The sequence below is a fragment of the Pseudorca crassidens genome, chromosome 18, assembly GCF_039906515.1.
Source record: "Pseudorca crassidens isolate mPseCra1 chromosome 18, mPseCra1.hap1, whole genome shotgun sequence".
NCBI lineage: Eukaryota > Metazoa > Chordata > Mammalia > Artiodactyla > Delphinidae > Pseudorca > Pseudorca crassidens.
The window spans coordinates 29,250,664-29,277,257 of record NC_090313.1 but is presented as its reverse complement, the minus strand read 5'-3'; the positions used below and the strand labels follow the sequence as shown (position 1 = coordinate 29,277,257).

The following is a 26,594-nucleotide window of genomic DNA, read 5'->3' as shown; positions in this document are numbered from 1 at the left end:
ATGATTTCTGATTTAAAGACAAAGCAACTGAGAAATAGTCTATACAAATCTGTTTTCTAATAAAATTCTTTCTGTACATGCATGTAACAAAAATATAGAGTTGTTCAATAAATACTTCTGTGCAGCTTTACAATTCCTATTGTACTTGATTTCAGAAGTGAAGATAAGAAATTCCAACCTCTACCAATGAAAAACTTTCAAAATAAGAAATTACAGAGTCCCATTAAAGACCAGTGGGAAAATACTTTTTTTTCCAGAAAAAAAAGGGGAAAAGATGAATAATTTAATTGATATCCAGCATGAACACTCTTTATCTCTTTTACCACCCTCAATATCTTTTAGCTCACTGTGAACAGAGAACAAGATGCATTCAGTTTCATCAGAGGGCCAGTCGTGACCAATGACCCTTTCAGCTGTCCTGTGGACTAGGGAATCAAACAATTTGAGATCTAGTTTCAGTTTTTTCATACTGCCTCAACCTCATCTGTAAATTCCAGCTTTTTCATAGTGCCTCAACCTCATCTGTAAAATCGGGGAACCATTTGCTATGAGTACGTTATCAAAAAACACTTTGTTGCCCCTGAGCAAGCAAGTTCTTCCGTAATACTTACATTCCATATTGCATTACAAGATATCGCAGGTTCAACAGATTTCATAAAGTCATAAAAATCTCGAGGTGGAAAACGGTCTTAAATCATTCTCCCGAGACAAACCAAATATATAAATGAGTGTACTTTCAATCCATTAGAAAAAATTAAGTAACTTTTCAGTTAAAATCATCATGAGCATTATTATGAATCACTCTCAACAATGTGTACAATTTCTCATATTTTCTTAATGTCCAATCTTAGGCTGAAAATACAAAGTTACTTAGAGATAATCTTCAATTTTTAAGTTATTTCTACTGTCTTTGAATAAAATTTCCATAACATTTAGGTCAGTATCCTATGTAATTCATCTTCCTGGCTTTAAAATAATCAATTCTTGATTCTGTTAAAATTACAATTCTTCTATCCTTTACATCACTTTCATTCTCCAAAAACTTTACTTTTTGGAACATCTCAGAAAATTAGCTTTGGATGAAACTTAATCCCCAAGTGTACTCTATAATCAGTAATCTAGAAGGGCTTTCTTTGGGGGGTGGGGCATAGGGGTGTGTGTGAAGTGCATTTATCCAGTTACGTCCACTTAAGTTTCTAACTAGTAATTAAAAGATTAATACGAGAAGCCTCCCATAAAATCTTAAACATGAAATCAAGAGTGCCAATATGTTTTAGTTAAAAGGCCAAAAAAAAAAAATATATATATATATATTAGCATATTACTGCCACTAAAATTTTAGCAAAAGGAACTCTTATTCACTAGTGGTGGGGAATGCAAGCTGACATTAGCTTTCTGGAGGGCATTTTGGCAATTTTAGCGAAGTCTTAACGTGTTCTCCTTTGACTTAAGAATTTTCCACTCCTGAGGATTTATTCTGGAAAAATCACTTTGTATACACATAAAAATATAGTCAATGATATTTTCAGCTGCATTGTTTAAAATACTGAAATATTGGGAAAATCTAAAAATATATAGAGAAAGGATTGGTTGACTATATTATGCTACATCCAAATGGTAGAATTCTATATTATCCACTAAAAAGAGGGTAGAAGAATATATAATAACCAGCATATATCTTCACAGAATATTAATACAGACATGCAAATATGCAATTATTAATTTTAATAATTACCAAATGTTAGCAGTTCTCAAAAAAAATTTTTTTTAATATTTTGAACTTTTACTATATTTTTAAGGAAAACACTGCAACACTAAAGGGAATTTAAAAAGAAAAACAGATTATCCATAGCTTTATCACCTAAATATTATTTTTACTTCCAGTATTCTCTTTCAAAATATGCAGGTTTTTGCATATATATTTTACATAGTTTGCCATCATAGTGTATATATATATACTTTGGTTTCTGACTTTCTATTTTAAAAACTTAAAAACATCTGCTCTGATATTAAATGTAAATGTAGTTATTTTTCATGGCTGATAGAACCATATTCTATCAAGTTGATATATCCAAATTCAACTATTTCACTTAAACAAGGTTAGTAGGTTGCCTCACAGTCTCACCAGCACAGGAGCTTTGTAAGAGAAAAAATTTATTTCTCCTAATTTTTTACAAATATATTGATACCTTGATAGAACTTTCACCCACATTTAATTACTAGTAAGGCTGAAAATTTTCCCATGCTGCCTTACTCTCTAAATTCCCTCATATTTACTTTTATTATTTCTAATGGGATACTACAAAGGTATTATATTAACTGCAAATTTTCTTCCCATTCTGCTATTGTCCTGTTTTGTTTCTGTATGTCACTGAAATTTTTCTCATAATTTTTCTGTTTCTTCAGTCAAAAGAAAATTGCTACTGTACACTAATTGGGATAACTATTCTATTTTCTACTCTTTTTTTTTTTTGCTTTAATTTTAAAGATTACTTCTCATCAAACTTGTTAGTAATTATATATGGTTTTCATGTATATTTAATTTTTCTCCACTATGCTTTCTAATAAACAAGAAGCACTTATTAAACAATGTTTCCTATGACTACTGTTTTATAATACTTATCTTAACATACCAAAATGTTATAGAAAAAAATGTTTTTAAAATTATTTATTTCCCTAAAATTCTATCTTGGCAATCTAAAATACTATATTAGAATATAAAAGTTTGCTTATAGTATCTGCAATTTTTTAAATGGTTCAGCAAAAAACAAACATACAGGAATTTATCTCATAACTCTATCAAGTTCTTTATGGGTTAGGGATCATTTAAAATGAAAAATTAGAGAAAAAAGATTGCTCATTTACAGGTAAACAGAGAAAATTTTTTTCTTAATTTTAACTCTTCTCGTAAAACTCATAATTATTTGGTAAATATACATACTGATACAGAAGAATAAGCACCAAGCTAGGTATGTCTCCATTTACAGTTTTATTACTTCAACATAAAAGATATTTCAGAAAAAGACCTACCTGGCTGAGTTTTTCCATGTGTGCTACCAGAAGGGGAAAACGGTGAACCAGTGTTGAGTCATTCTCTGTGCTAACTTGTTTAACAATTGATCGTAGCAGTACTTCTCCATCATATGCAATAGGGAAGATAGAAGTCAGCTTAACAGAAGTGTGACACAGAGCTGACATCACAGCTGCAAGGAGCCGGCTACTTGATGTCTTGAAGTTTGCCTCTTGAATATCCTTTTAGAAACAAAAATATACACCCCACTAAAGAAATACTGCATCAATATAATCCAAGTTTTTTGATATATAAAAGATAAACAACCTTTTAGTGATCTTTCCTATTTCATTCCTGATAATGGTATTTTGTGTTTTTTCCTTCTCTCTTATCTCTCAATCAGACTTCCTAGGAGTTTTAAAATTTTTGTTTTATTTTCAAAGAACCAACTTTTGACTTTGCTAATATTCTCTATTTTCTATTTCATTGATTTTGACTCTTGATTATTTTGATCCTTTCCTTATTACTTTCTTCTTACATTGGGTTTGATTTGCTCTTCTTCTGGCTTCTTAAGGTAGAAATTTAGATCACTGATTTTAAACTTTTCTTCTTTGCTAGTAGTATAAGCATTAAAAAAATTTTTTTTTTCTCTAAGCAACACATTGGCTACTTCTCATAAATTCCGATATATTTTTATCTTCAGTGTGAAAAATTTCTAATTTCCTTTGGAATTCTTCTTTGATTCACTGGTTACTCAGAAGTATTGTCTATTTTCCAAATATTTGGTGTTTTCCTTGATATATTTTGCATTTAATTCTTAATTTACTTCTATTGTGGTCTGAAAACACTTCCTTTAAGATTTTAATCTTATGAAATTTACTAAGACTTATTTTATGACCTGGCATGTAATACACCTTTGTGAACATAATATGTATACTTGAAACAAAAATGTATACTCAACTTGCACATTCTTTTCCATAAATGTCAGTTAGGCCAAAGTGGTGGATAGTGTTGTTCAAATCTTCTGTATTCCAACTGATATTTTTTGTCTAGTTGTTCTATTAATTACTGAAAGAGTTCTACGTTCTATTAATTACTGATAGTCACCAACTATCAACGTGAATTTGTCTACTTCTCCCTTTAGTTCTGCCAGTATTTCGCTCAGGGTTTTGGAAACTGATTTGGGACATACACATTCATGAGGGTTGCAGTTTCCTCATAAGTAAATGAATGATGTTAGCATGCAAATTCATTTGCAGCTCTCTCTCCTGACTGTTTTGGAGATATGGGAGTGGCGGGGGCTACCATGAACTGTCCTTGCTCTCACTTATAGATTCAAAGAACAACCCAGCAGCTATACAATGTGCCTGCCAATTTTATAATTAAGAAATGATAAAGCAAACAGAAAAACAGTTTTTTTAACTTTAATTATTTAAATCACATATACCAAACTGATTTCTTAATTTACCTTTTATACAAGTTAAGAAGACTGAGGTAACTGAAATATATTTTCTTGAAAAGTATTAAGTAGCATAACATATTTTCAACTGACATTTTACAAACTTAAATTACCTGATCCAAACAATTCAGTAGATCACAAAGGCAAGCCCACTGTAAGGCAGGAGTTGGGTAGAAAGAATGAAAACAGGCAGTAAAGGTATTATGACACTCCTGAAGGACAGCTTCTAGGAGACTCAAGGGTTGACTGAGATATCCTTGGGGATCATTATCCAACTTCACCATGCAGTGATCAACTCCTTCTGACAAAATTTTTCTTAGCAAAGTTCTGGTTTTTCCAATACATTCTGCTAATTTGCTAGTTTCTTCTACAACAGCTTTTCCTGCAGCTTTAAGAGAACAAAGCAGATTGCTAATTAAACAGAATAATAAATATGTATGAAAACATTCAATACAATTCAAGTAATTTCCTATATGGCTAAAAATCGTAAGTATTAATAACCTAGAAATGAAACAATATAGAGATTATGTGTGGTCCAAAATTATTTCTTTTTAAATAGGACTCTTAAATGGGGAAAAAAACAAAAAAACCCTGCACAGGTTTCAGCATTTAAGTCCAAATCAGTCATTCAAAATATTTATATCTGACAGAATCTGTTTATAACAACAACTTATTAGAGTATTTAACTTTAGTCTAACATGACTTTTTGTTATCATAATGACACGTAATCTATTATATTCTTTATAAGTAAATATATAAGCATCACAGCAAGCGAAGTTTCTCCCCTCAATTCAGGAGCGAGCAGGATAAATAAAGGCAGCTGGGGATCTTAAACTTTTGGTAATCCCTATATAAACCTTCTCAATGTCTCAAAACATTTTCTCCTCAAAAGTCATTTAAAAATGTATCATACCTGACACTGGGTAAATTTCACAGGTATAGACACGCAATAACCTCAGACAACAGGTACCCACAAAGCGTAGTCTTTCTAAATCTAGAAGTGTGGCTGTAAACTGGAATCCTTTTAATCCTCTTAGTTCTTCAACTCCTAAGACTAAGGTGGTCCAGCTCCAGTGAAGAATACTCAACAATGACTCAAAACATTCCTAATCCACAATATGAAAAAATAGATAACAATTAGTTCAAATGGTATCACAGGTTGACTCAAATGGAAAGATGACATTCAACTTGAAAAGTTTACCTTGAAGTTTGTACTGAGTTTTGGTAGCCCAAATAATAGACATTCTATTAGTTCATTCATTACATTACCATTAGGAATATCTTTGACAAAAAAGGTGAAGTAGTTAGGCATCTACAAAAACAACATTCTTCAATATTTACCTATTTAAAAATACATTTTTAAGTTAAAGAAGTTAAAAAACTTTTTAAGTTTTAAGTTGCTACCAACCTATCTAGTTTATCATTATAAATAAAGAAAAACACTTATAAACACTTATAAACATGTTTACTTGAAAGAAAAATTAAACTCTATATTGTCAATGTAGTATTATGTATATAAACTAAAAGTATTTTAAGCATTTTAATAATCTTTGAATATAATAAAGTATTCCAGTATTAGATATCAGTGACAATATCAAATAAGTTATTTTTTGTCTACATATTAAATTTTACAATACAAACTACAGCCAAATCTTGATAAACAAGTTAACAGAAGTTTAAAATTGACTAGAAAATACAAAAACACACTTATTTGGATCTTTAAAAATTCTAGAATATGAGTTTAGGGTGGTGAGCATCCCTTGCTATTCTAGTTGGCCTGTGGGTTTTATCATGCTTATGATGACAGATACTTGATGAATCTCAAAGTAAAGCACTTATTCCCTCATCTCCACCAAATATCAGTCCTCTGGTATGGCAAAACCAAGAATAAAGGTTTGTACTTTAACATTGTAAAGAAATGATTGAGTAAGTTTCTTATACAAAGATTACAATTACCTAATGACCACAAAATCACTTAGACACAAATATAAAAGAATTACTACACACAGATAAAAGAGATCACTGAAAAAGACATAACAGAGGTAAAGATACTTATTTGGATCAAAAGATACCAAACTGATCTTAATACTAAAAGGATGCCAAGGTACGAAGGAGCCAAAGCTCTTAAGAGCCTCTTATTCAAAGCACACCCTCTGTTGGAAGATGAATTTGACATGATATATCAAAATTTAAATGAGCCCACCTCCAGTAGAAATATTCACAGAAGTACGCAAGTATCAAAGACACATATGTACAGATATGGATATACAGTCGGTCCTCTGTATTCACAGGTTTTGCATCTGCAGATTCAACCAACCAGGGATCGAAAATATTCAGAAAAGAAAAAGTTCCAGAAAGTTCCAAAAAGCAAAACTTGAATCACTGCCAGCTATTTACATAGCATTTACATTGTATTAGGTATTATATGTAAGCTGGAGATGATTTAAAGTACACAGGAGGATGAGTGTAGGTTATATGCAAGCACTGTGCTATTTTATATAATGGACTTGAGCATCCAGGAATTTTGGTATCTGTGGGGGGGGGTACTGGAACCAATTCCCCCTCAAATACCAAAGCACAACTGTAATAGTGAAAAATGAGAAACAAACAGTCCTCTGGTAGGAATAGAACTGGATAAATTAGAGTACACCATTCTACGGAATACTAAGCAAACATTAAAAAAATTCAGATAGAGCCAAATGTATTAACATGGAATATATCCGTAGCGTATTTGATGAAATTTTTATCATTAATCCAGAGAAAACCATAATTCGAAAAGATATATGTACCCCAATGTTTACAGCAGCCCTAGTGCTGCTATTACAGATGAACGGATAAAGAAGGAATGTAATAGAATGGAATTGAATGGAGTATTACTCAGCCATAAAAAAGAATGAAATAATGACATTTGCAGCAACATGGATGGACCTAGAGATTACATACTAACTGAAGTAAGTCAGACAGAGAAAGACAAATATCACATGGTATTGCTTATATGTGGAATCTAAAAAAAAAAAAAATGATACAAATGAACTTATATACAAAACAGAAACAGACCTATAGACATAGAAAACAAACTTATGGTTACCAAAAGGGAAAAGGGGAGAGGGATAAATTAGGAGTTTGGGATTAGCATATACACACTACTATACATAAAACAGATAACCAACAAAGACCTACTGTATAGCACAGGGAATATACTCAATATTTTGTAATAACCTATAAGGGAAAAGAATCTAAATATATATATATATATATATATATATATATATATATATATATATATATATAACTGAATCACTTTGCTCCACATCTGAAACTAACACAGCATTGTAAATTAACTACAATTGAATAAAAAAATAAATAAAAGAAAAATCATGTCATTTGTGAAGTGTTTTACTACCACCTTTTAAAAAAAAGAAATTTTTAAAAAGTAATAGGCAGAACTTTAAGTATCATCAAAAACAAACAAGAAGACTATATAGCATACAGTAAACAGAGACTAATAAATTTGTTTATGTACAAAAAATAGTCTGGAAGAATATACATCCGAATGGAAACAGCAGTTATATATGGTGATAAAAGGGTGATGGGAAAAGAATTTCAATATAATTTTAGTATAGTTTTAACCCTATTCCCACCAGGGACACGTATTAATTTTGTGGTTTAAAAAAAAAAAAACTAAGAAAGAAAGGGAAAAAAGCCTTCTCCCTATGCATTTTACTAACATGACAGACTATCAGCTACATTAATAAATCATATTCATATAGGGCCTTACAAATTAAATAGAATTTTTATATCCCTTAACTCAGAAATTCATAATGATGCTATGATATAGTTGAGATAACCTTCCTAAGAGTCCTCAACTAACAAATGAAAGAGCAAGAACTCAGACTTCCTGAGCTGAAACACCACGGTGTTTCAATTACATCTTATTGGCTTTCCATTCTACACTGGTAACCCCAATGGCATCATGTCTTTAAATGTACGAAGGGGATGGTCAGGTAATTCAACAAAGTCCTTAGTTAGATATATGACCCTTCTACTTAATTCTTTAGCATTAAAGTAACATTCTTGGTTAATATCACTCAACTTTTCCTTCACTTTCTAACTCCTTCAGCATATGTGTTCATACATAATTTATAAGAAAATTCACCATGTATTTCAGAAATAGCAAGGTATGTTAAAATCAGTCAACATCTTTATTTTCCATTATTTAATGTGACTATTCTTTGGCCTGGGATGTCAAAGCTAATATAAACAAATCTGAATTATAAAGCTATGCTAAGATAAACTCTTAGAAAAGTGGCTAAATGCTAAACATCAAAACAAAACTCAGCACTGGACAGAAAAGCTGAAATTCTTAAAAATGGCTTACCACTGAGACAGTTCTCGCAAAAGATCTCTTTAAAATATGTACAGGTTCACTGGTTTGCTGTTTGCCTTTTGAAGCACTGCCGTCACTGGTTGGAAGTCTGAAGGTAGCATACATACATAAATTTATGTTGGAAAGTCCACCGACATTTTTATTCTCAAATATACATTTTTGCAATGGCAAAACAAATTAAACAGTTAAGCATTTTTGTTAGGCAAAATCCCAATATGGGGCTTTTTACAAACATTTCCAATGCTAAGCAAAATTTTTAGCACATAAGTACCTCATCTTCTAAATCTCACCTTTGTAAGACTGGGTAGTAGAAACTCTCTTCTCTTACTAGACAACATTATGTAACTTATGTTCTCTAGTAATGTTACTATTAAATGCTACCATTAAAGAGTTACTCAACCACTGTACCCGAGTAGTCCAAGCAACTTGCTATGTTCGTAATGCTACATATTACAAATACTGACTATAGCAGATTGCATAAAAACAAACAAAAATGTCCTCTTGGAAAAAGTGAGGTTATACCATCTAGATTCTTAAAGATATTAGTATAAAAGATATAGAAGACAGAGAATCACTGCTCTAAAGGTACTGCCTTTGATTTTTACTATTTAAAGTAAGAATGCCAGTTTTTAGTGAGGGTTTATATCTATTTAAATTCTTTAATCTAAAAATTATTGCAGTAGGGCTTCCCTGGTGGCGCAGTGGTTGGGAGCCCGCCTGCCAATGCAGGGGACACAGGTTCGTGCCCCAGTCCGGGAAGATCCCACATGCCGCAGAGCGGCTGGGCCCGTGAGCCACGGCCGCTGAGCCTGCGCGTCCGGAGCCTGTGCTCCGCAGCGGGAGAGGCCACAGCAGTGGGAGGCCCGCATACCGCAAAAAAATAATAAAATTTAAAAAAATAAAAATTATTGCAGTAATCACCTAGATATAGATGGGCACACACATAGGCATTGTTCCCATATATGTCTCAATTACCATGAAGTAATTAAAATTCTTAAATAATGTTAAAATATAATAGTATTATCATATGAGCAAGCTGTTGTTTGATATTTTAATTAAAGGTGGAAATTTTTCACCAGCAAGGGATTTTCCAATTCATTCCATCACAAGATGAACAAGAAATATAAAACTGTAGAACCAATCAACCAGGCCTACATCTAAAATCCCCACCTAACACTCAGATTTCATTTCTCTAAGATAAATTTTATTATTTTAAAGTTTAAAACATTCTGAAATTGGTAAGAAAATCAATAGGTTTAAAAAACAAGTTATTAAAATACTGTTATAGGCATAATACAGATAATCTGAGTCATTAGAGATATTTTATTAAAATTAACTTGAGGTAAAGAAATGTTTAAAAATACACAAAACATAAATTAAATGTTTGTATTAAATGTAGCTAAATGCTTCGAATAATTCCTCCCTTATTGTGCCATATATTTTACAGTGATCCTAGCTCATTATATTAAAAGAATAAGCCATGTTGATTACAAATACGCTAAATACCTGTATAATAATTGAGGTATCTGACCAGCGTTAACATCTGTACCATTATTTGATTTCTTTGAACTCTTAAATTGGAAAACAACCCTAAGAAGAGAAAAAATAACAATATAACCAAAGACAACACTATTCAAGATTCATGGAAGGAAATGAAAAGTTTAACAATCATGCTTTCAAATCTTACATTACTGAAGAGAGATTCATTCTTTAAGGCCAAAAATACACTTAAAAAGACACTTCTGATTTTAATTCTAGCTCTGAATGCCTTAATGGGTTAAATGAAAGAGTTGAACCTGATTGGGAGCTCCTAGGTGAGTAGCTGCTCTGCTCCCTCCCTCCTGGTTAAAGCTCAACTTTAACCAGAATAATAAGCTTTTAACAAAATATTTCAACTTACAGTTTAAAATCTGCTTAAATAGATATAACATAAACTTTATCTTCAAAATGCTATGATATTCCAAGGTTGAATGAACTGTATATGGGAATCATACAGTCCTGGACCAAAGCACTCTCCCCAGTTCTACCATACAATCTTAGAGTAAGCTGAAAAGGATATGTTACAACAATAGACTTAATTTATCTTCAGCATTCTACTTGAACATTCAGGAACACAGAATTCACCTCATAAATTAGCCTGCTCTTTTTCTGGTCAGCTCTCTTATGAGCTGAATGAAACTATATGAAATACATGATTACATAACTTCTACCCATTTCGAACAGTTTATGCTCAAGAATAATAAAGAATAAATTGAATTTCTCTTATAAATGATGGTCCTTTCACATGAATCAGAGTGCAGAGTATAGAGAAGGCTGGACTTTGGGTCAAGAAACTCCAGGTCCAGATTTGGTTCTGCCACACAGCAGCCATACAGTTTGACGCAAATCATTTCACCTTTTGTCTCTCTATTCCCGAGTGTAAAAACGGGGCTAATAACCACTTCACAAAGTTACTGAGGGCATCAAACAAGATAATATAAATGAAAGTATTTTATAAACTGGGAAGTGCTCTATACCTGAACTTTAAACGGTAAATTTCCCTTTACATTTTATTAAAACTGTAGCATCTCATATCATTAAGGCTTTACAATTTATAAAGTATTTTCATAAGCACTGTCAAATTTTATGGCATGTATATATTTCTTTTTCATGGTTTCCAAACTCCCTATCCTTGTCATTTTCCTCTGTATAATTTCTAATTTTGCAAACAAGCTTTTAAACAAGGTAACATCCAGAAATACACACAAATGCCAACTGACAAGAGCAAAGAATAGCAGTTCTATTATCTCCACATTCTGACTTACCTTAATTTGGCATGCAATTATACGAATTTAATTTTTAGCAGGTCATATTATGCTCTAGACCTACAAAGATTTTTTACTCTACTAAAAGACCTCTGAGGGCTTCCCTGGTGGTGCAGTGGTTGAGCGTACGCCTGCCGATGCAGGGAACACGGGTTCGTGCCCCGGTCCAGGAAGATCCCACATGCCGTGGAGCGGCTGGGCCCATGAGCCATGGCCACTGAGCCTGCGCGTCCAGAGCCTGTGCTCCGCAACGGGAGAGGCCGCAACAGTGAGAGGCCCGCGTACCGCAAAAAAATTAAAAAATAAAAAGACCTCTGAGCTTTCAAAACAATATTCCACTAACAAAAAAGGGAGTTGCTTAAGGAATACTTAAACATTCTGCTTACCCATCATCTGTGGTAATAGAAGCTTGTCCATGAGATCCACAGTCACTGCTGGGTCCTGACACTCGAGCCCAGGCTACATACCACCAGCCAGCTTGCAGGAGGACTGGTTCATCAAACATCATTGCATATTTTTCTCTAAGAGGAAAATTTATGTGTCAGAGACAATGCCTTTGTACTTCTCTGTTACATACATTTATTTTTTAAAATCCTTTATAAACAAAACATGAAATACACTGTATTATTATAAGATTCTTGTCAAACAACATTAAAAACCCTCCATTTTAAAAAGTCTGGACAAGAACACAAATAATGGTTACTGGTGCTACAGTGATGGCATTATATTTCTTCCTCCTCATCCTGAGTTCTAAAACTTGCTTAAATATTATAAAGTTTTCATACTAAAATAAGACAATTTTTTTTAACTGTTGTTAAAATAAACATGCCAGCTTTGTTGGAAAACTTTGAACTTTAAGGTTCATGTATTCAGTTAAAGTCTTTCGAGAGCTCTGGAGTCAGATGGTCTGAGTTCAAGGCCTGACTTTGTAACTCGCTAGCTGGGTGACCTTGGGGAAGTTACTACTACATCTTCTTTGTGACTTAAGTTTCGTCATCTGAAAATAGGGATAAAAACAATATCTAGCTCATAGGATAGGACTGTTCTGGGAATTGAGTTTAGACAAATTGTTTGGAACTGAGCCTGTCACACAGTAACTACACAAAAAGTTTATTAAATTAGCAGGAGAGAAAACACATGTATACAAATAAGGGCATCTGATAAAGATATACCCAAGTTACAAAGTTCTAGGTAATAGCGTGGAAGGAGTGCATATTGGTTGTAGCTGGGACAGAGAGAAGGATAAAGATATTGAGGAAGGGGAAGACTGTCATGAACAGATCGGCAGGGGTCTGAGAGTACAAAACGGGGTCTGGAAGTGGCAAGGTGTCCAGTTAAGCTAAAGCACTGAGACAGATATAGAAAAGTAGTAGGTGGAAAGTTTAAAAAGACGCTGTGAAAGATTGTGGAAGGCCTTTAACACCAGCCTTAGGAATCTGGGCTTCGTTAGGAGGCAAATGAAGAATATCTAGATGATTCTCTATACATAAAACCATACACTGTATTTTTGACTCACAATCATATGCTCAAAAAAGTGATAACAATGGCATCTTAAGTCTTTGTTAAAAATTAATTAATCAATTAACTTTCCTGAGATTTCCCTAATCTTCATTTGTGTGTAACATAAGTTACTGAAATAGTATCTCCTGATACTGGTTAATGCCTAAAGTGAAGAAACAGTCAAAATTTTCTTTAGGTTTACTATTTTGTTCTCAAAAAGTATTTGTCTGTTAAAAGTAAACTCAATGCCTTACTACCATCTTCAGAAAATATACATTTTCATTAACAAAAAGCTTATGAATGCCACAGAAGGTTTTCTTAATGTAGTTATTTGTCATTGGGAAAGACAGTATACTACCATTATCATGAAGTCCAAATCCGTTCTTTTTCTCATCATAATATTCCCTGATTCAAATCACTAACTTGTCATAACAGTCTTGAGATAATTCTTAAGTTTACACAGAGAAGACTGATAAAATCTAAGTCTCTTTATTATTTAATGAACCTTCATAAATAAACATCCTGATTCTGGTTACCTCCTGAGAGGTTTCAGTAAAGCTGGCCACCTCTCCAAGCGTGTTATAATCAAGCAAATACTATAGGCTTGGTGTCAGAGCATACAGGTGATTTGAAGTACGACCCACTATGACTATTTGACACAGTATACATAACGCTACCGGTAGTAAATAATTGCACTGCATCACTAGAACACTAGCATATTTGGTGTTCTCTAAGTGATGCATGAAAATATGTGTGCAAAATATGTGTATATTTCCATCTTCAATGTAGAAACAGTCAATTTATCTTGTGAAATACAAATATGAAGGATACTATTAGTTTTAATGTAGCATTATTAAAAGCAACAGTTATATTACCTAGTACATAATTTAGTTTCTTAAGCATTTGATCACAGATTATTTAAAACCTTCTCTTTAAGTTGCGTTATTCACTTATAATAAATATGTCATGTTAAGTATGCAAGGATTACACTGAATACTGAAGAAATCTTTACCTAGCAGCACAGTCATAAGCCAACACATCAGTCTCTGCAAGAAGGTCTCCATCAGTTTCATGATCTCCTCCATCAGGACCTAACTCAAACAGCTGGGGAGAGGAGAAAAACATATTGTGCCCAGTCACTCAGTCATGCAGACCTGCTGAATAATATGTTTATAATTTCGTGTCTCCAGTAGATGCTGGACACTACAGAATGTAAAAGAGTACCTGCTTTTAAAAAAATGTTATTCAGTGAAATGTACAAATCTATATATCGAAATTAAGAAACACATGTCTTATGGTCTGTACTAACCTCAGTTTTCCTTATTTTATATATTTGCCTATTTAGAGCAAATGCTCCAAAAATGTTCTGTACCAGATATAAACATCTGAAGGTGAGAGAGCTCTAAGTTCTAAGTGAGCTTCCAAATGTAGTAGAATTTTGCTTCAACACGTAACTAGCTGTGAGATCCTAGGACCCAGTTTCCTCATCCATTAAAGGGAGATGGACACTAGCAGCGCCTACTTCATTGTAATTGTGAGAATTAAGTGAAACGATGCTTGTGGAACACTTAGAAAAATACCCAGCGGAAAAAAAAAAAAAAAGGCTAGAAAAATATTAGCTGAGGAAGAATAGAAGGAAAGGATCCTTAAGAAAACAGGTAACAAAAAATAGCTCAAATGGCATGGGAAAAGGAGATAGAAAGAGTGAGGGGGAAAAAAAGTTATAAAAAAGGGGGAGGACTGCAGAGTACAGGAAAAGAATAAAAGAGAAGATATCAAATAGAAAAAGTTATGAAATTAAGTGAAAATAAATGAGAATTATGAGGAAGGGATCTTTTTTAAAAAAATGGACTAATACATATTTTTAAAACCCTTATTTCTCTTGATGATTATAGTAGGTGAACTACAAGAAAGGTGAGTAAAAGACTAAGAAGGAAGAGACGAGGATATTAAAACTTACTGGACAATTACTCTGTTAGACGTCTCCAGTTTTCAACTATATATGCTAATAGTTTAAAAATCTGTCTCCACTTCAGATCCTAGTCTGCGCCTGGGATTCCCCGGGGCAGCTCGATCTCACCAGTTGTAAAGTGACTCATCTCTCCTCCCTCCTGCCTCCCCTGCTCTGATTAATGGCACTATCATTCACCTACTCACTCAGATTAAAAAACCTGGGATAATCCTTTTTTCCAAATCTCTCCACCAGCACTGTATCTCTCCTATTGCTGGTACCAAAGCTTGTCAGTGCAACCAGTGTTAGCAGTGTTACTAGCTAGAAGAGTTCAATATGAACTAATTAGTTCTTCTCTCCATTCTCTCCTTGCTCTAACCCATATTCCACAAAATTAGGGGTTTTTGCTTTTCTTGAATAACACACAGCAGTCTTTTTAAAATGAGTATCTGATTAGAATACTTCCTTAATCTAAAAGTCGTCAATGGTTTCTCTTCTTCTTTGTAGCATGATATAAAGGTCCTTAAATGATCTGCCCCTAACTTGGCTCCCCTGTTTCTGTTCAACAAATAATTTTGAACACATACTGTGTGCCAGGCAGGGTTCTAAGAACCAGGCATACAGGGGTGAACAATGCAAACAAAAAAAGGGGCGGGGGGGCTACTGGAAGTAAGTCTGTGGTAAGGGAGAGGATTTACAGTTTTAAATAGGCTCACCAAGGAGTCACGATCTTAAGGTAAAGAGGAAGTGAGCCTTGCAGGTACCGGAGTGAAGAGCTGCCGTCAGAGGGAGTAAGTAGCAAGTGTGAAGGTACTGAGGTCTGACTATGCCTGGTATGTCTGAGGAACAAGGGCCGGTCAGTATGGCTAGGTTAGAGTGAAGCAACTAGTATAACATAAGGTCAGAGTCAGAGTGGTGATGCAAGTCAGTTCTGATGTTGTTTTTCAGGCCCTTGTAAGCCCTCTGGTTTTTATTCTAATACTATTAGAATCACTCTGCTATGTTGAGAACAGACCGAAGGGAGCAAGGACAGAAGCAGATACAAATTGGGAGGCTACTGTAATGCTCCAAGCAGCTGTGGTTTGGACCAACTTGGTACCAGGGGCAGTTTTTAGAAGTGGTTAGATCCTGGATTTATTTTCAAAGTGCAGCCAACAATATTTGCTGTGAGAGTGGATGTGGGGTGTGAAAGAAAGAGGGAAGAAGGCAAGGATGACTCGAAGATTTTTGGCCTAAGCAACTGGAAGAATGAAGTTAACTCTATTCTGAGTCAGTTAACTGGGATGGGGAAGGACAAGAGAACAGTAGGTTTAGAGAGATGGTCAGAAGCCTAGTTTTGAGTATGTTACATCCCAAATACCTGTTAGCTATCCACATGGAGATGCAGAGTAGGCAGCTGTATATATATCTTTGGAGGTCTATTAAGTGTGAGAGCGATAAGAGAAAAAACACTTAAAGCCGTTCCGGCACTGCAGCGTTTAGAGGTCGGGAAGATGATGAGTGGCCAGCAGGAGACTAAGAAGAGCGGCCAGAGAGATGGGAGGAAAATGAAGTGTGGTGTCCTGGGAGCCACATGAAGAAACCATATCGAAGAAGAGCTCGACTGGATTAAATTCTGTAGACTGGTTAAGGAAGATAAGGACTGAGACTACAGTAGTACTTAACTGAGAATTTTTTAAGAAGCCTGCTATTGAAATTAAGGCATAAACTCTAGTCGTCTCTCTCACTTTAAGAGCAAAATCGGATAATGTGACAACAGAAAATTCAAGCTATTAGTAAATTTTCAAAGACTTTGCTTAGTATAACTGTTGCCCTTTCTGAGATGAATAGTGCAGTAAACTTAGGACTTTTGATTGTTTTTTGACTCTCTACCAGATGAAATCCATCCCCTTACTCACTTCATCCCTGGTCCCCACGCCTGTGGTGATGATGTCTGTTTACACAGTATTTGGCAGTAAAAATGCTAAAAACTTTTTAAAGCTACATCCAAATGCCCCTGCATCTTATCATTAAAACGGCTACAAGAAAGTAGGCACATGCAAAGGTGCCTTCTATAAAATAATAAACTAAGTCAAAATACTTATCTTCAAACACAAAAGGCAACAGTGAGAATGAACTTACCTTAATTTTAGCGGTATATTCTCCTCTACCTCCAAACAGACCAAGACCACCAAGTAAAATGTCTGTGTCAGCACTAAAACGTATAGCTTCTACCGAGTGAGCAGAGTAACCCCAGCCCCCTCCATGACCTAAAAGATGCAAATGATAACTTATGCTTTAAAATATCCATGTATTTCATTTATAAGACAATATTTCCTAAACATAAATATACATACTTTCAAACCTGTTTACTACACTATAATCTTCTTTGGAATAAACCTTCATTACTGCTTGAGTCTCCTCCTCTGTACTGGCAACACCCATCTTTAAATCTTGCATAGTTGCCAAGGTATCAAGACAACCTAAAAGCAAACAAACAAAAATTCAACTCCTTGAAATTAAAACTTCCCCGAGTACTTATAGTATGAGATGCTGGAGGGGATAAATTAAAACAATAAATTCTGAATTGTGCTCAACAAATTTATTCCACGCTTTAACATTTCATGGAAGATACTTTTACAACCAATAAAAATTACCCTCTGCCTGGGTAATTATCATATTTAAACATAAGCTATAGGACAACGTTTCACACAAAACTATCTCTCTGAAAAGTTGGAATCGCTTAATCTTTGAGTCCCTACAAGGTTCTTCCTTTTATCAAACTCTCTGAATCATTTTAGATTGATTCTTAAAGTACTATTTGAGGAAGACACAGTAGCCTGAGATAACCTTAATCAGTGCTAGTTTTGGATGTTTACAATGGCTACCAGATGTTGTAAAAGTGCTGTATCTCAAATTAATTAATTAGAAGTGAAGTTGATGTGCTGTGGAAAACTATTATGTAAGAAGAAACAAGTGGTAACTATAAAATTCATATCATATTTTATAGAATTTATTTTAAATAATGTATAAAAATTAAATATTATAATTATACGTTTGAATATTTAACCTACATCACTAAAGTTTATATATTCAAGTTAAGCAAAAACATTACTTTACAAGACACATATTAGGAAAATTATATTCAGGGCTGCTTTATATTTGGGCATATATGAATCGTTCAGGGTGTTGGTGTAAGTCTGATGTACTGTTTTCTGTAGGGTAAACCTCTTAAAATTAGAGGATTTAACTTATTTTGCACCTAGCGCATTACTGTTTAACAAACATGACAGAATGATATACAAATTTAAATACTCTTAAAAAAAAATCCTCAGCACACATTAATGAAAATTAGCTGATCATCAAATACCAACCCTACCTAGAATGTGCAAAGCTGCATGAGACCGGGTGGTGAGAGCCCTTGATCCCGTTGGTAAGGCAAGTTCAGGACTTAGAATACTACATCGGGACTGCATGTCTGCTGCAGAGGGAAGTCGGGCATCAGCAACCACTGCATTGTAACACCATAGTTCTCTAGTGTTTGGTCGAAACCTTTCAAGAAAGAGAATAATTACAGTATAATAAAACCTGTGAAGTATAATTGACAATAAAAAGAGAGGAATACGGCCAGCTTAAACAGGACAAAACGTAGCTCATGACTTTCCATATCTGAGCTAAAGATATAAATAAAGTGACTATGTCACTATAAATGAAATAATTTGAACAAAACAGTAATATAGACCACATTTCATGAATAACAGAGCAACAGTATACTTAGAAGTATAATGTGTACTTACAAATGTAAAGCTTTTGTACAGCAAAAACTCCATAAAAAAGTGTATAGACAAAAGATAAGTCAAAAGAAAATACATGAAACAAACACATGAGACAAAACTGCAATATCCATAACGTAGAAGAGCTCCCGCAAGCCAGTAAGAGATCATCAATCCCATATCGAAAGTGGGCAAAGCACATGGAATGCTGTTCTTAGGAAGGAAGCACAAATGGAATGTATGCAGATGCTGAATTTTACTAATAAACAGTAAAGCAGTCACAAAAACCGTGAGGGACCCACAATGCCCTCCTGCCATTATCTCATTCCTTTTATCTCTTTCATAACAAAATTCTCAAAAAGCAGTTTCCACTTCTTTACCTCTTTTATTCTATAAATTCTTTTTGGAAGAGTTGTTTTTATCAACTATCGAGTACACACAAAGGAAAAGTAACAAAATATTTTCAAAATAAAGTATGAAGAATAATGACACAATATACACTAGTAAAAAGAACACTACCATTATCTATTAAGTACTCTGTGTCTCCCTCCCAACTCAATTCCTTTCCTTTTCCTTTCAAAGGTAACGATTATCTTGAATTTCAAAAGATTATTTTCTTGCTTTTCTTTATGATTTTTCAAATGTTTGTATCAAAATAGTATATTATTTAAGTCTGGTCTTCTCAATCAATGGCACTTGATGATCCAAATTTACTAAATATAAAAGCACTTATATCCAGCAATCCCACTTTGGGTACATATCCAAAAGAACTGAAAGCAGGATCTTGAAGAGATATTTGCACACCCATGTTCATAGCAGCATTATCCACAATAGCCAAGAGGTGGAAGCAACCCAAACATCCTTCGATGGATGAAGGGATAAAGAAAATGTGGTAGAAACATACAATGAAATACCATTCAGCTTAAAAAAAAAAAAAAAAAAGAATGAACCTTGAAGACATTATGCTAAGTGAAACAAGCTAGTCACAAAATGACAAACTATGCATGATTTCACTTATATATATATCTAAAGTAGGCAAATGCAAAGGAACAGAAAGTAGAACGGTGGTTGCCAGGAGTGAGAGGGAGGGAGAAATGAGCTGTTCTTTGCATAAGTTTAAGTTTTACAAAATGAAAATGTTCTGGAGAGATGCTGTTCAACAATGTGACTATATTTAATGCTACGGAATTGTACACTTAAAAATGGTTAAGATGTTAAATTTTATGTTATTTCCACCACAATTAAAAAAATTTAAATTATTTTTAAAAAACACTTAAAAATAATACTTCACACAGAGTAAATTCTATGAAAATAGCTGCTATAATTAGTAGCATTAATATTATTGGTTTATTGCTTTTTAATTTAATCTATCAATCTAAGTGATACTTGTAGTCTTATTGATATAAAAAACAAAATACATGCATTTTAAAAGGTATCAAACAGGGCTTCCCTGGTGGCACAGTGGTTGAGAGTCCGCCTGCCAATGCAGGGGACAAGGGTTCGTGCCCCGGTCCCGGAAGATCCCACATGCCGCGGAGCGGCTAGGCCCGTGAGCCATGGCCGCTGAGCCTGCGCGTCCCGAGCCTGTGCTCCGCAACGGGGGAGAGGCCACAACAGTGAGAGGCCCGCGTACCGCAAAAAAAAAAAAAAAAAGGTATCAAACAATATAAACCAAACCTAATACTTGTGACCCATAGCGAAGGTTAGTGGGATTTGGTACGGGGGAAGAAAAAGATTTGGAGAAGGACCACATCATTTTTCCTGTTTGTATTTTTGCTTTGCTTTTTAAAAAATAACACAGATTCATGTGTTAGTTTTGTAAATTTTGACATGGGAAATAAAATTGCTATTAACATTTATCTGCTCTTTTCAAATGTTAAAAGTTTCTAATTGTTCAGGAGAAGTTATCGTTAAGAATACAAAAGGAGGCAGACTCAGGCCGGAAGGAAAGTCAAAGTAAGCTGATACTGAATCTGCAATGTCTGTGATAGCTGTAAAATGCACATACCCTACTGAAAAACACAAAGGACACAAAGCAGCCAGAAGTCAGGATAAAGGAACAAACTCTCCACCTTCCAGCTGTTTTACTCAAACACAGGAGGAGACTGTCCTTCATCTTTTAATCTCTGTTTTAGAATAAAGGGTAAATGATCAAGGACCTGGCAAGCATTTGAGATCATCTGTCCCCACTGCTACCACATGGGAAAAAGGCAAGGTTCAAGTAATCGGATACAGCACTTTGGAGTTCTGTTAAGACCCCAGGGAAACGATTCTAATGTTAGAATCTACTTCTACTGTTCTCTCTAATTTAGAGAATGCATTTCTAATTTAGTAAATGTATCCAGAAACTAATTCCATACTGCCAGTTTTTACTTTATTTTGTTAATGCAAATTTACTTCATTTAAAAATAAAACATGTAAGGATCATAGAAAATCAAACATCAATTTAAACCTAGGTCCAAACCAGAGCTTGCTCTTTGGTAACTAAGTCTCTTGTACATTGACTTCCAATCAGTAAATAGTTGAGGATAATTCTATTTTTACATCATTTGTTTCTCTATCCCCTCCGTTCCACTGTGACCACTCTAATTCTGGTTCTCAGTATCTCATGTCTTCATAAGAATCACTATAAGACTACTCACCTCTAGTCTCTTGTTATCTAATCTACCCTGTATATTGCTGCTACGGAGATCTAAAAGCACTACTCAACTCAGTTCTGGCCTCCAAGTCTTCCCACAAAACGCCCAAGTGAGATAGCAAGCTTGTGAGCAACCTGGGAAGCACTATAATTCCTTCACTAGGAATCAGGCCTCAGGATTGATAGAAAACATGGCCTTTTAAGACTTGGATGGCTGGTAGAAATGAAAGCAGGAATGGGCAGAATAAAGAAGACAGAGGAAGTCTTCCCCCTCCTCACTCATGCCACTTCAACCTCTCAACTTACCTGGATTCCTACTAAGGCTGGCCAAATAAACAACGCAAGGGGGAAAAAATGGTTAAGTCCTGTGATGAGCCACTCTGGTAAGGGCAGTATACACCCCCTATTAGCATTCAAAGCTACAAATCTGAGGATAATTCTTTCCTTTACTCATTATGTATATAAAGCACCATAATAAATTTTAAACAAGTTACAATATAATTTCTTGAATCGCCTGTGTACCTGTATCCATCTCTACATTTTTATAATTTCCAGAGTTCGATAACCCTGTATATTTCTCTACCAATATGGGGATTTTGTTACATACATTCCTAAAGGGCAAGCTCATTGATCATATTTATTCTGTATTGTCTTTGGCATAATTTCTTCTACATAGCTGGTAATGATTAGATATTTACGGGACCAGGAAATAGAGTGAATTCTATACAATACAGACAAGAATGCTGACAGACTAAAAATAATTAACAAGAGAACCCTTGAGAGTAAAATTTCTTATTATAATGAGAGTAGCAAAGCCTTCTACAGCACCTACTATGCGCCTCTACCCTAAGTTCTCATAACAGCCTATAAGGTACCATTATTATACCTATTTTATAAATGACAAAAGTAAGGCACACAGAGTCAAAGTAACTTGTCCACAGCGACACAGAAAGCAACGTGTGCAGCTGGGATAAACCTAGGCAGTCTGGCTCAGAATTCATGCTTTGAACCACTACACTAAAGGTAGCAAGAGTGAAGGTCCCCAAGAGTCACTGTGATAGAAGTGTAGTTAACAGTTAAATAGGAGAGTTCTCATCTATGAAAAGTCTGCCTATACATGACTTTTATATTCCACAAAAGTACAATTTGATCCAAACTTATTTATTACTCTATTTTATAAACACAGAAGCTTACCTCCAAATGACATCATACACAGGATCAAGACACACACCAAATCCTTGCAGATCCTCTTGTTCAGAGTCATTAAACGTTTTACAACTCCCATCCACTTTATTTATCAGAAGACACTTAAATGGAGGAGGTTCTGATATAGAAGCAGGTACCAAGCCTTAGGAAAAAGTATTTATATATTTTAAAGATGCATTACCTTTTTATATTCCCCCAACTTATAAGATAAGCATTTCCTATAAGGTAAGTATTATTACTATCTCCATTTTACAGAAGAAGACACTGAGACTGAGGGATTTAAGTAAGTAAAAACCTTTAAGTAGCAGAATTTGGACTAAAATCTCAGGCTGTCTAAGTCCACAACACATGCCCTTAATTTCTACACAATACTACTCTATTATATAATTATTCATGGTATCATGGACACAAGTATAAATTGACACCTTGGTCTCGATGAAACGTCAAAGTTTGACTTATGTAACCTTCCATAAAACTAATTTCCATCATTTACTTGACAAGAACCAACACAGAAAAATTCCTCTTTCCAATACACTGTATAGGATTTATACCACTACAATTTAGCTCATATTTCCACCACTCTCTAGCTTATAAGTACTTTGGTTTCTACTTTCCTAATTATTTCATTCTTCCAGCACATAGATATGTATAAACATAGACACTTAGAAGCTTCTTTTAAACTACTTCAAACAGAAGAAAACAAAAAGCTACAGGACTACATCTCGTAATAGGGAAAGATGACCGTTTACTATCAAGGCTATTTTGGAGGGACATTTGCTTGTTTGGGGTATTACCTATGATGTGTTTACTGGCAAAAATTTCTGATGTAGCGAGCACATGAGAATTAATAAGTGCTTCATCAATTCGTAAGAAAGTCTGGTCCCCACTTGCACCTATCCAGGTAGCTTTTCTTCCATATTTTGATCCAATGTTAGGCATGGGAGCTGGTTTTGCATTCCAATATGGCACATCCAAAATTGGTCTACCCAGTTGTCCTTTCTAAAAGATTAAATAAATCGTATTAACAATAATACTGGATAAACAATTTATAATATTTTATAAAGTTAAGGAAACAGTAGACAAAAATAGCTCTGTGAGACGTTATTCTTCATCAGTTGTTAGCTATATTTTTTAATAAATGAAATTCATATGAAATTTGGACCAAACATTTACAAAGGAGTAAAATAATTTCTGTTATTCTTAGGAATTCTCCCCCTAATAAACCACATAGTACATGATTAAAAAAATAATAATACAGTTGAAATATTTCTCCATGTAAGAAATCTCCCTGAAATACTGTGATTGTCTTTACCAACATTTAAATGAAAAGTATAATAAATACACAATATGTTAAAAAATTGGTAATACAAATTGTTCATTTAAAAAATCACTTTGCTACTTTAAGTTGACGGTACCATAAAATGTCACTCTCGAACTCACAGAGTCTAAAAATATTTGGGTAAAAGGCCAAAATAATGAATACTGCCACTGTGAATACAATTAGGAAATTATATATTTTTCACATGATCATGTGTTAGTAAGTTATTTCACTTATTTTTCAAGATAGACAGCAGAATCATTATGATGTCTTAAGTAAGTAACTGTGAACTCACTTAAAAAGTATGGCTGTCTCTAGGTACCTGTTTGGTAAGAGTAATAGGAAGTTTCTCACTACTAAGCGAGTAGCTGTAAAAGAATGTTAATGTTGGATTGGGAAATATTCACCCACCCGTGGCTCAGGAGCTCGCTCTCTCTCCTAGCATTCCCCTTCCACAACCCCCTGGAAGGCAGACAATGCTGCACCACGGCAGCCAGGGTTCACTACAAGTAACGGGAACGGGAAATCACGGCAAAACACCCAGAGCATAAGGGAGCCAGGAACACTGCAAACAAACACAGCCACAAACTGACTGCAAAAGCAACAGAACATCAATCCCTGGGTTGAACCAATGGAGGGAAAAGTGGCAAGCACAGGATTAGAGAAGCAGCCAAGAAATTTCAATGTTTATCTCAGCTTCTTTCAAGATCCTTATGTTTTGACAAAACAACAACAACAGCATAAAGATGTGTACGTCATATTGAGGGGTATTATTATGCTTTTGGAGGAAAAGAAACTAATTATATTTTTCATTGACTACTGAAATAAATATCTATTCCCCTATCAACCAACTAATGTGAAGAAAAGCAGTCTAAAAATATGATAGCTGCCTGGACAGGCCCCATGGGATTCAGAACGTGGTTATAAATAAGCCACATTTAAATACACAGAGGTTCACAGCTACAGTTTCTGGGACTAGAGGACAATGATGATTGTCTGATTCTAAACATTACCATTCACATTCCCTCCAAAACAACAAAATTCACACAGAGAGGGCTTCTCTGGTAGCGCAGTGGTTAAGAATCTGCCTGCCAATGCAGGGGATGTGGGTTCGAGCCCTGGTCCGGGAAGATCCCACATGCCACGGAGCAACTAAGCCCATGCGCCACAACTACTGAGCCTGCGCTCTAGAGCCCGCAAGCCACAACTACTGAGCCCACGTGCCACAACTACTGAAGCCCACGTGCCTAGAGCCCATGCTCCATGACGAGAAGCCACCGCAATGAGAAGCCCGCGCACCGCAACAAAGAGCAGCCCCCGCTCGCCGCAGCTAGAGAAAACCCCTGCGCAGCACTGAAGACCCAACTCAGCCAAAATTAAATAAGTAAATAAATAAATAAATAAAAAATCCACACAGAGCAAAGAAAACCACACATGACTCAAGCCTTCAGCAGTATCAGGAAATAATGGACCTCAGGACTTTTAAGGTGCCTGAAACCAGAGGGTGGAGGTAAGGTGCCGGGCACAGAAGGGGAGGCTCAAGAAGGGAACAGAGGGAAGAACTGGTGAAATCATCCCCCAAGGGAAAACCTGAACCTCTGCGTGAAAATGCCAGATAACAGGCAAGGGCTCGAAGGTTCACAGTGCCAGCCACAGGAAAAAGGCTTCAAAGTACGCAGGACGATTGCTCACCCATCAGGCTGACACAAATTAAAAGGTATGAGGGACAACACATGCTGCTGGCAAGGCTGTGGAGAAACAGGCACTCTCGGACACTGCTGGTGAGATGCAAAATAGAGGGGAATCGTTACTATCTCACGAAACTACACAGGCATTAGCCTTCGACCCAGCAACCTTACTGCGAAAAATTTACCTCAAAGGCACACCTCTAACAATATTCATTGTTATTGTTGCAAAATATTAGAAAATACTTCTTATTCCAAGCACAAGAAATTGATTTAATAAACTACAAGATATATACACAATTGTACTATGCAGATGTAAAATACGAATTGGGAAGATCTCTATGAACTGATGAGGAATGATTTCTAGGAGATACAGTAAAGTGTAAAGACAAAGTACCGAAGAGCATATATAAAATGCTACATTTTGAAAAACAAAGATGGGGAAATAATTATATATATGTATATATATACATACCATATTTATACCTATATCAATGCAGATATAGATAGATGGTGTGTGTGGTTATTTACGTATTAATCTTTAAAAAAATAAACACAGGAAGGAGAAACTGGAAAACAATGAACTTCATAACCTACAAGCACGGCGTGAAGGGGTGGGAAGTAGGGATGCCAGAGATGGGGGAGGGAACGACACTTGGGTGAGTATACCATTTTTGTGTAACTTAACTTTTGGAAACATGTTAAGGTTCTACACATTCAAAAAATAAAACTCCATCTAAGGATGTGGGAGGAGGGACCCTTAAACTTAAAAGCAAACTGAAACAGCGCACTGGACCACAAACCACTCTCCTTGGAGGTCTGAGAGCTCCAAGTCGGCAGGACATGGTAGGGAACAGCAGTTAAACCAATGTCTTCCTACAAAG

General features: G+C 34.9%; 1 protein-coding gene across 11 annotated transcripts in view; it reads right to left on the bottom strand.

Moving 5' to 3' along the window:
- The window catches only part of MYCBP2 (MYC binding protein 2), a 272,923-nt gene that overhangs the window by 127,175 nt on the left and 119,154 nt on the right, over positions 1-26,594 (bottom strand). For all 11 annotated transcript variants that reach the window (XM_067713398.1, XM_067713403.1, XM_067713399.1 and 8 more), the window contains 12 exons: positions 23,502-23,706; positions 22,696-22,849; positions 18,470-18,642; positions 17,448-17,573; positions 17,233-17,360; positions 14,173-14,264; positions 12,047-12,181; positions 10,363-10,446; positions 8,848-8,944; positions 5,383-5,575; positions 4,583-4,857; positions 3,031-3,252 (listed from right to left, as the gene is read on the bottom strand). In XM_067713398.1, the coding sequence (XP_067569499.1) occupies positions 3,031-3,252; positions 4,583-4,857; positions 5,383-5,575; positions 8,848-8,944; positions 10,363-10,446; positions 12,047-12,181; positions 14,173-14,264; positions 17,233-17,360; positions 17,448-17,573; positions 18,470-18,642; positions 22,696-22,849; positions 23,502-23,706 (1,884 nt within the window). The remainder of the gene's footprint in view (positions 1-3,030; positions 3,253-4,582; positions 4,858-5,382; positions 5,576-8,847; positions 8,945-10,362; positions 10,447-12,046; positions 12,182-14,172; positions 14,265-17,232; positions 17,361-17,447; positions 17,574-18,469; positions 18,643-22,695; positions 22,850-23,501; positions 23,707-26,594) is intronic.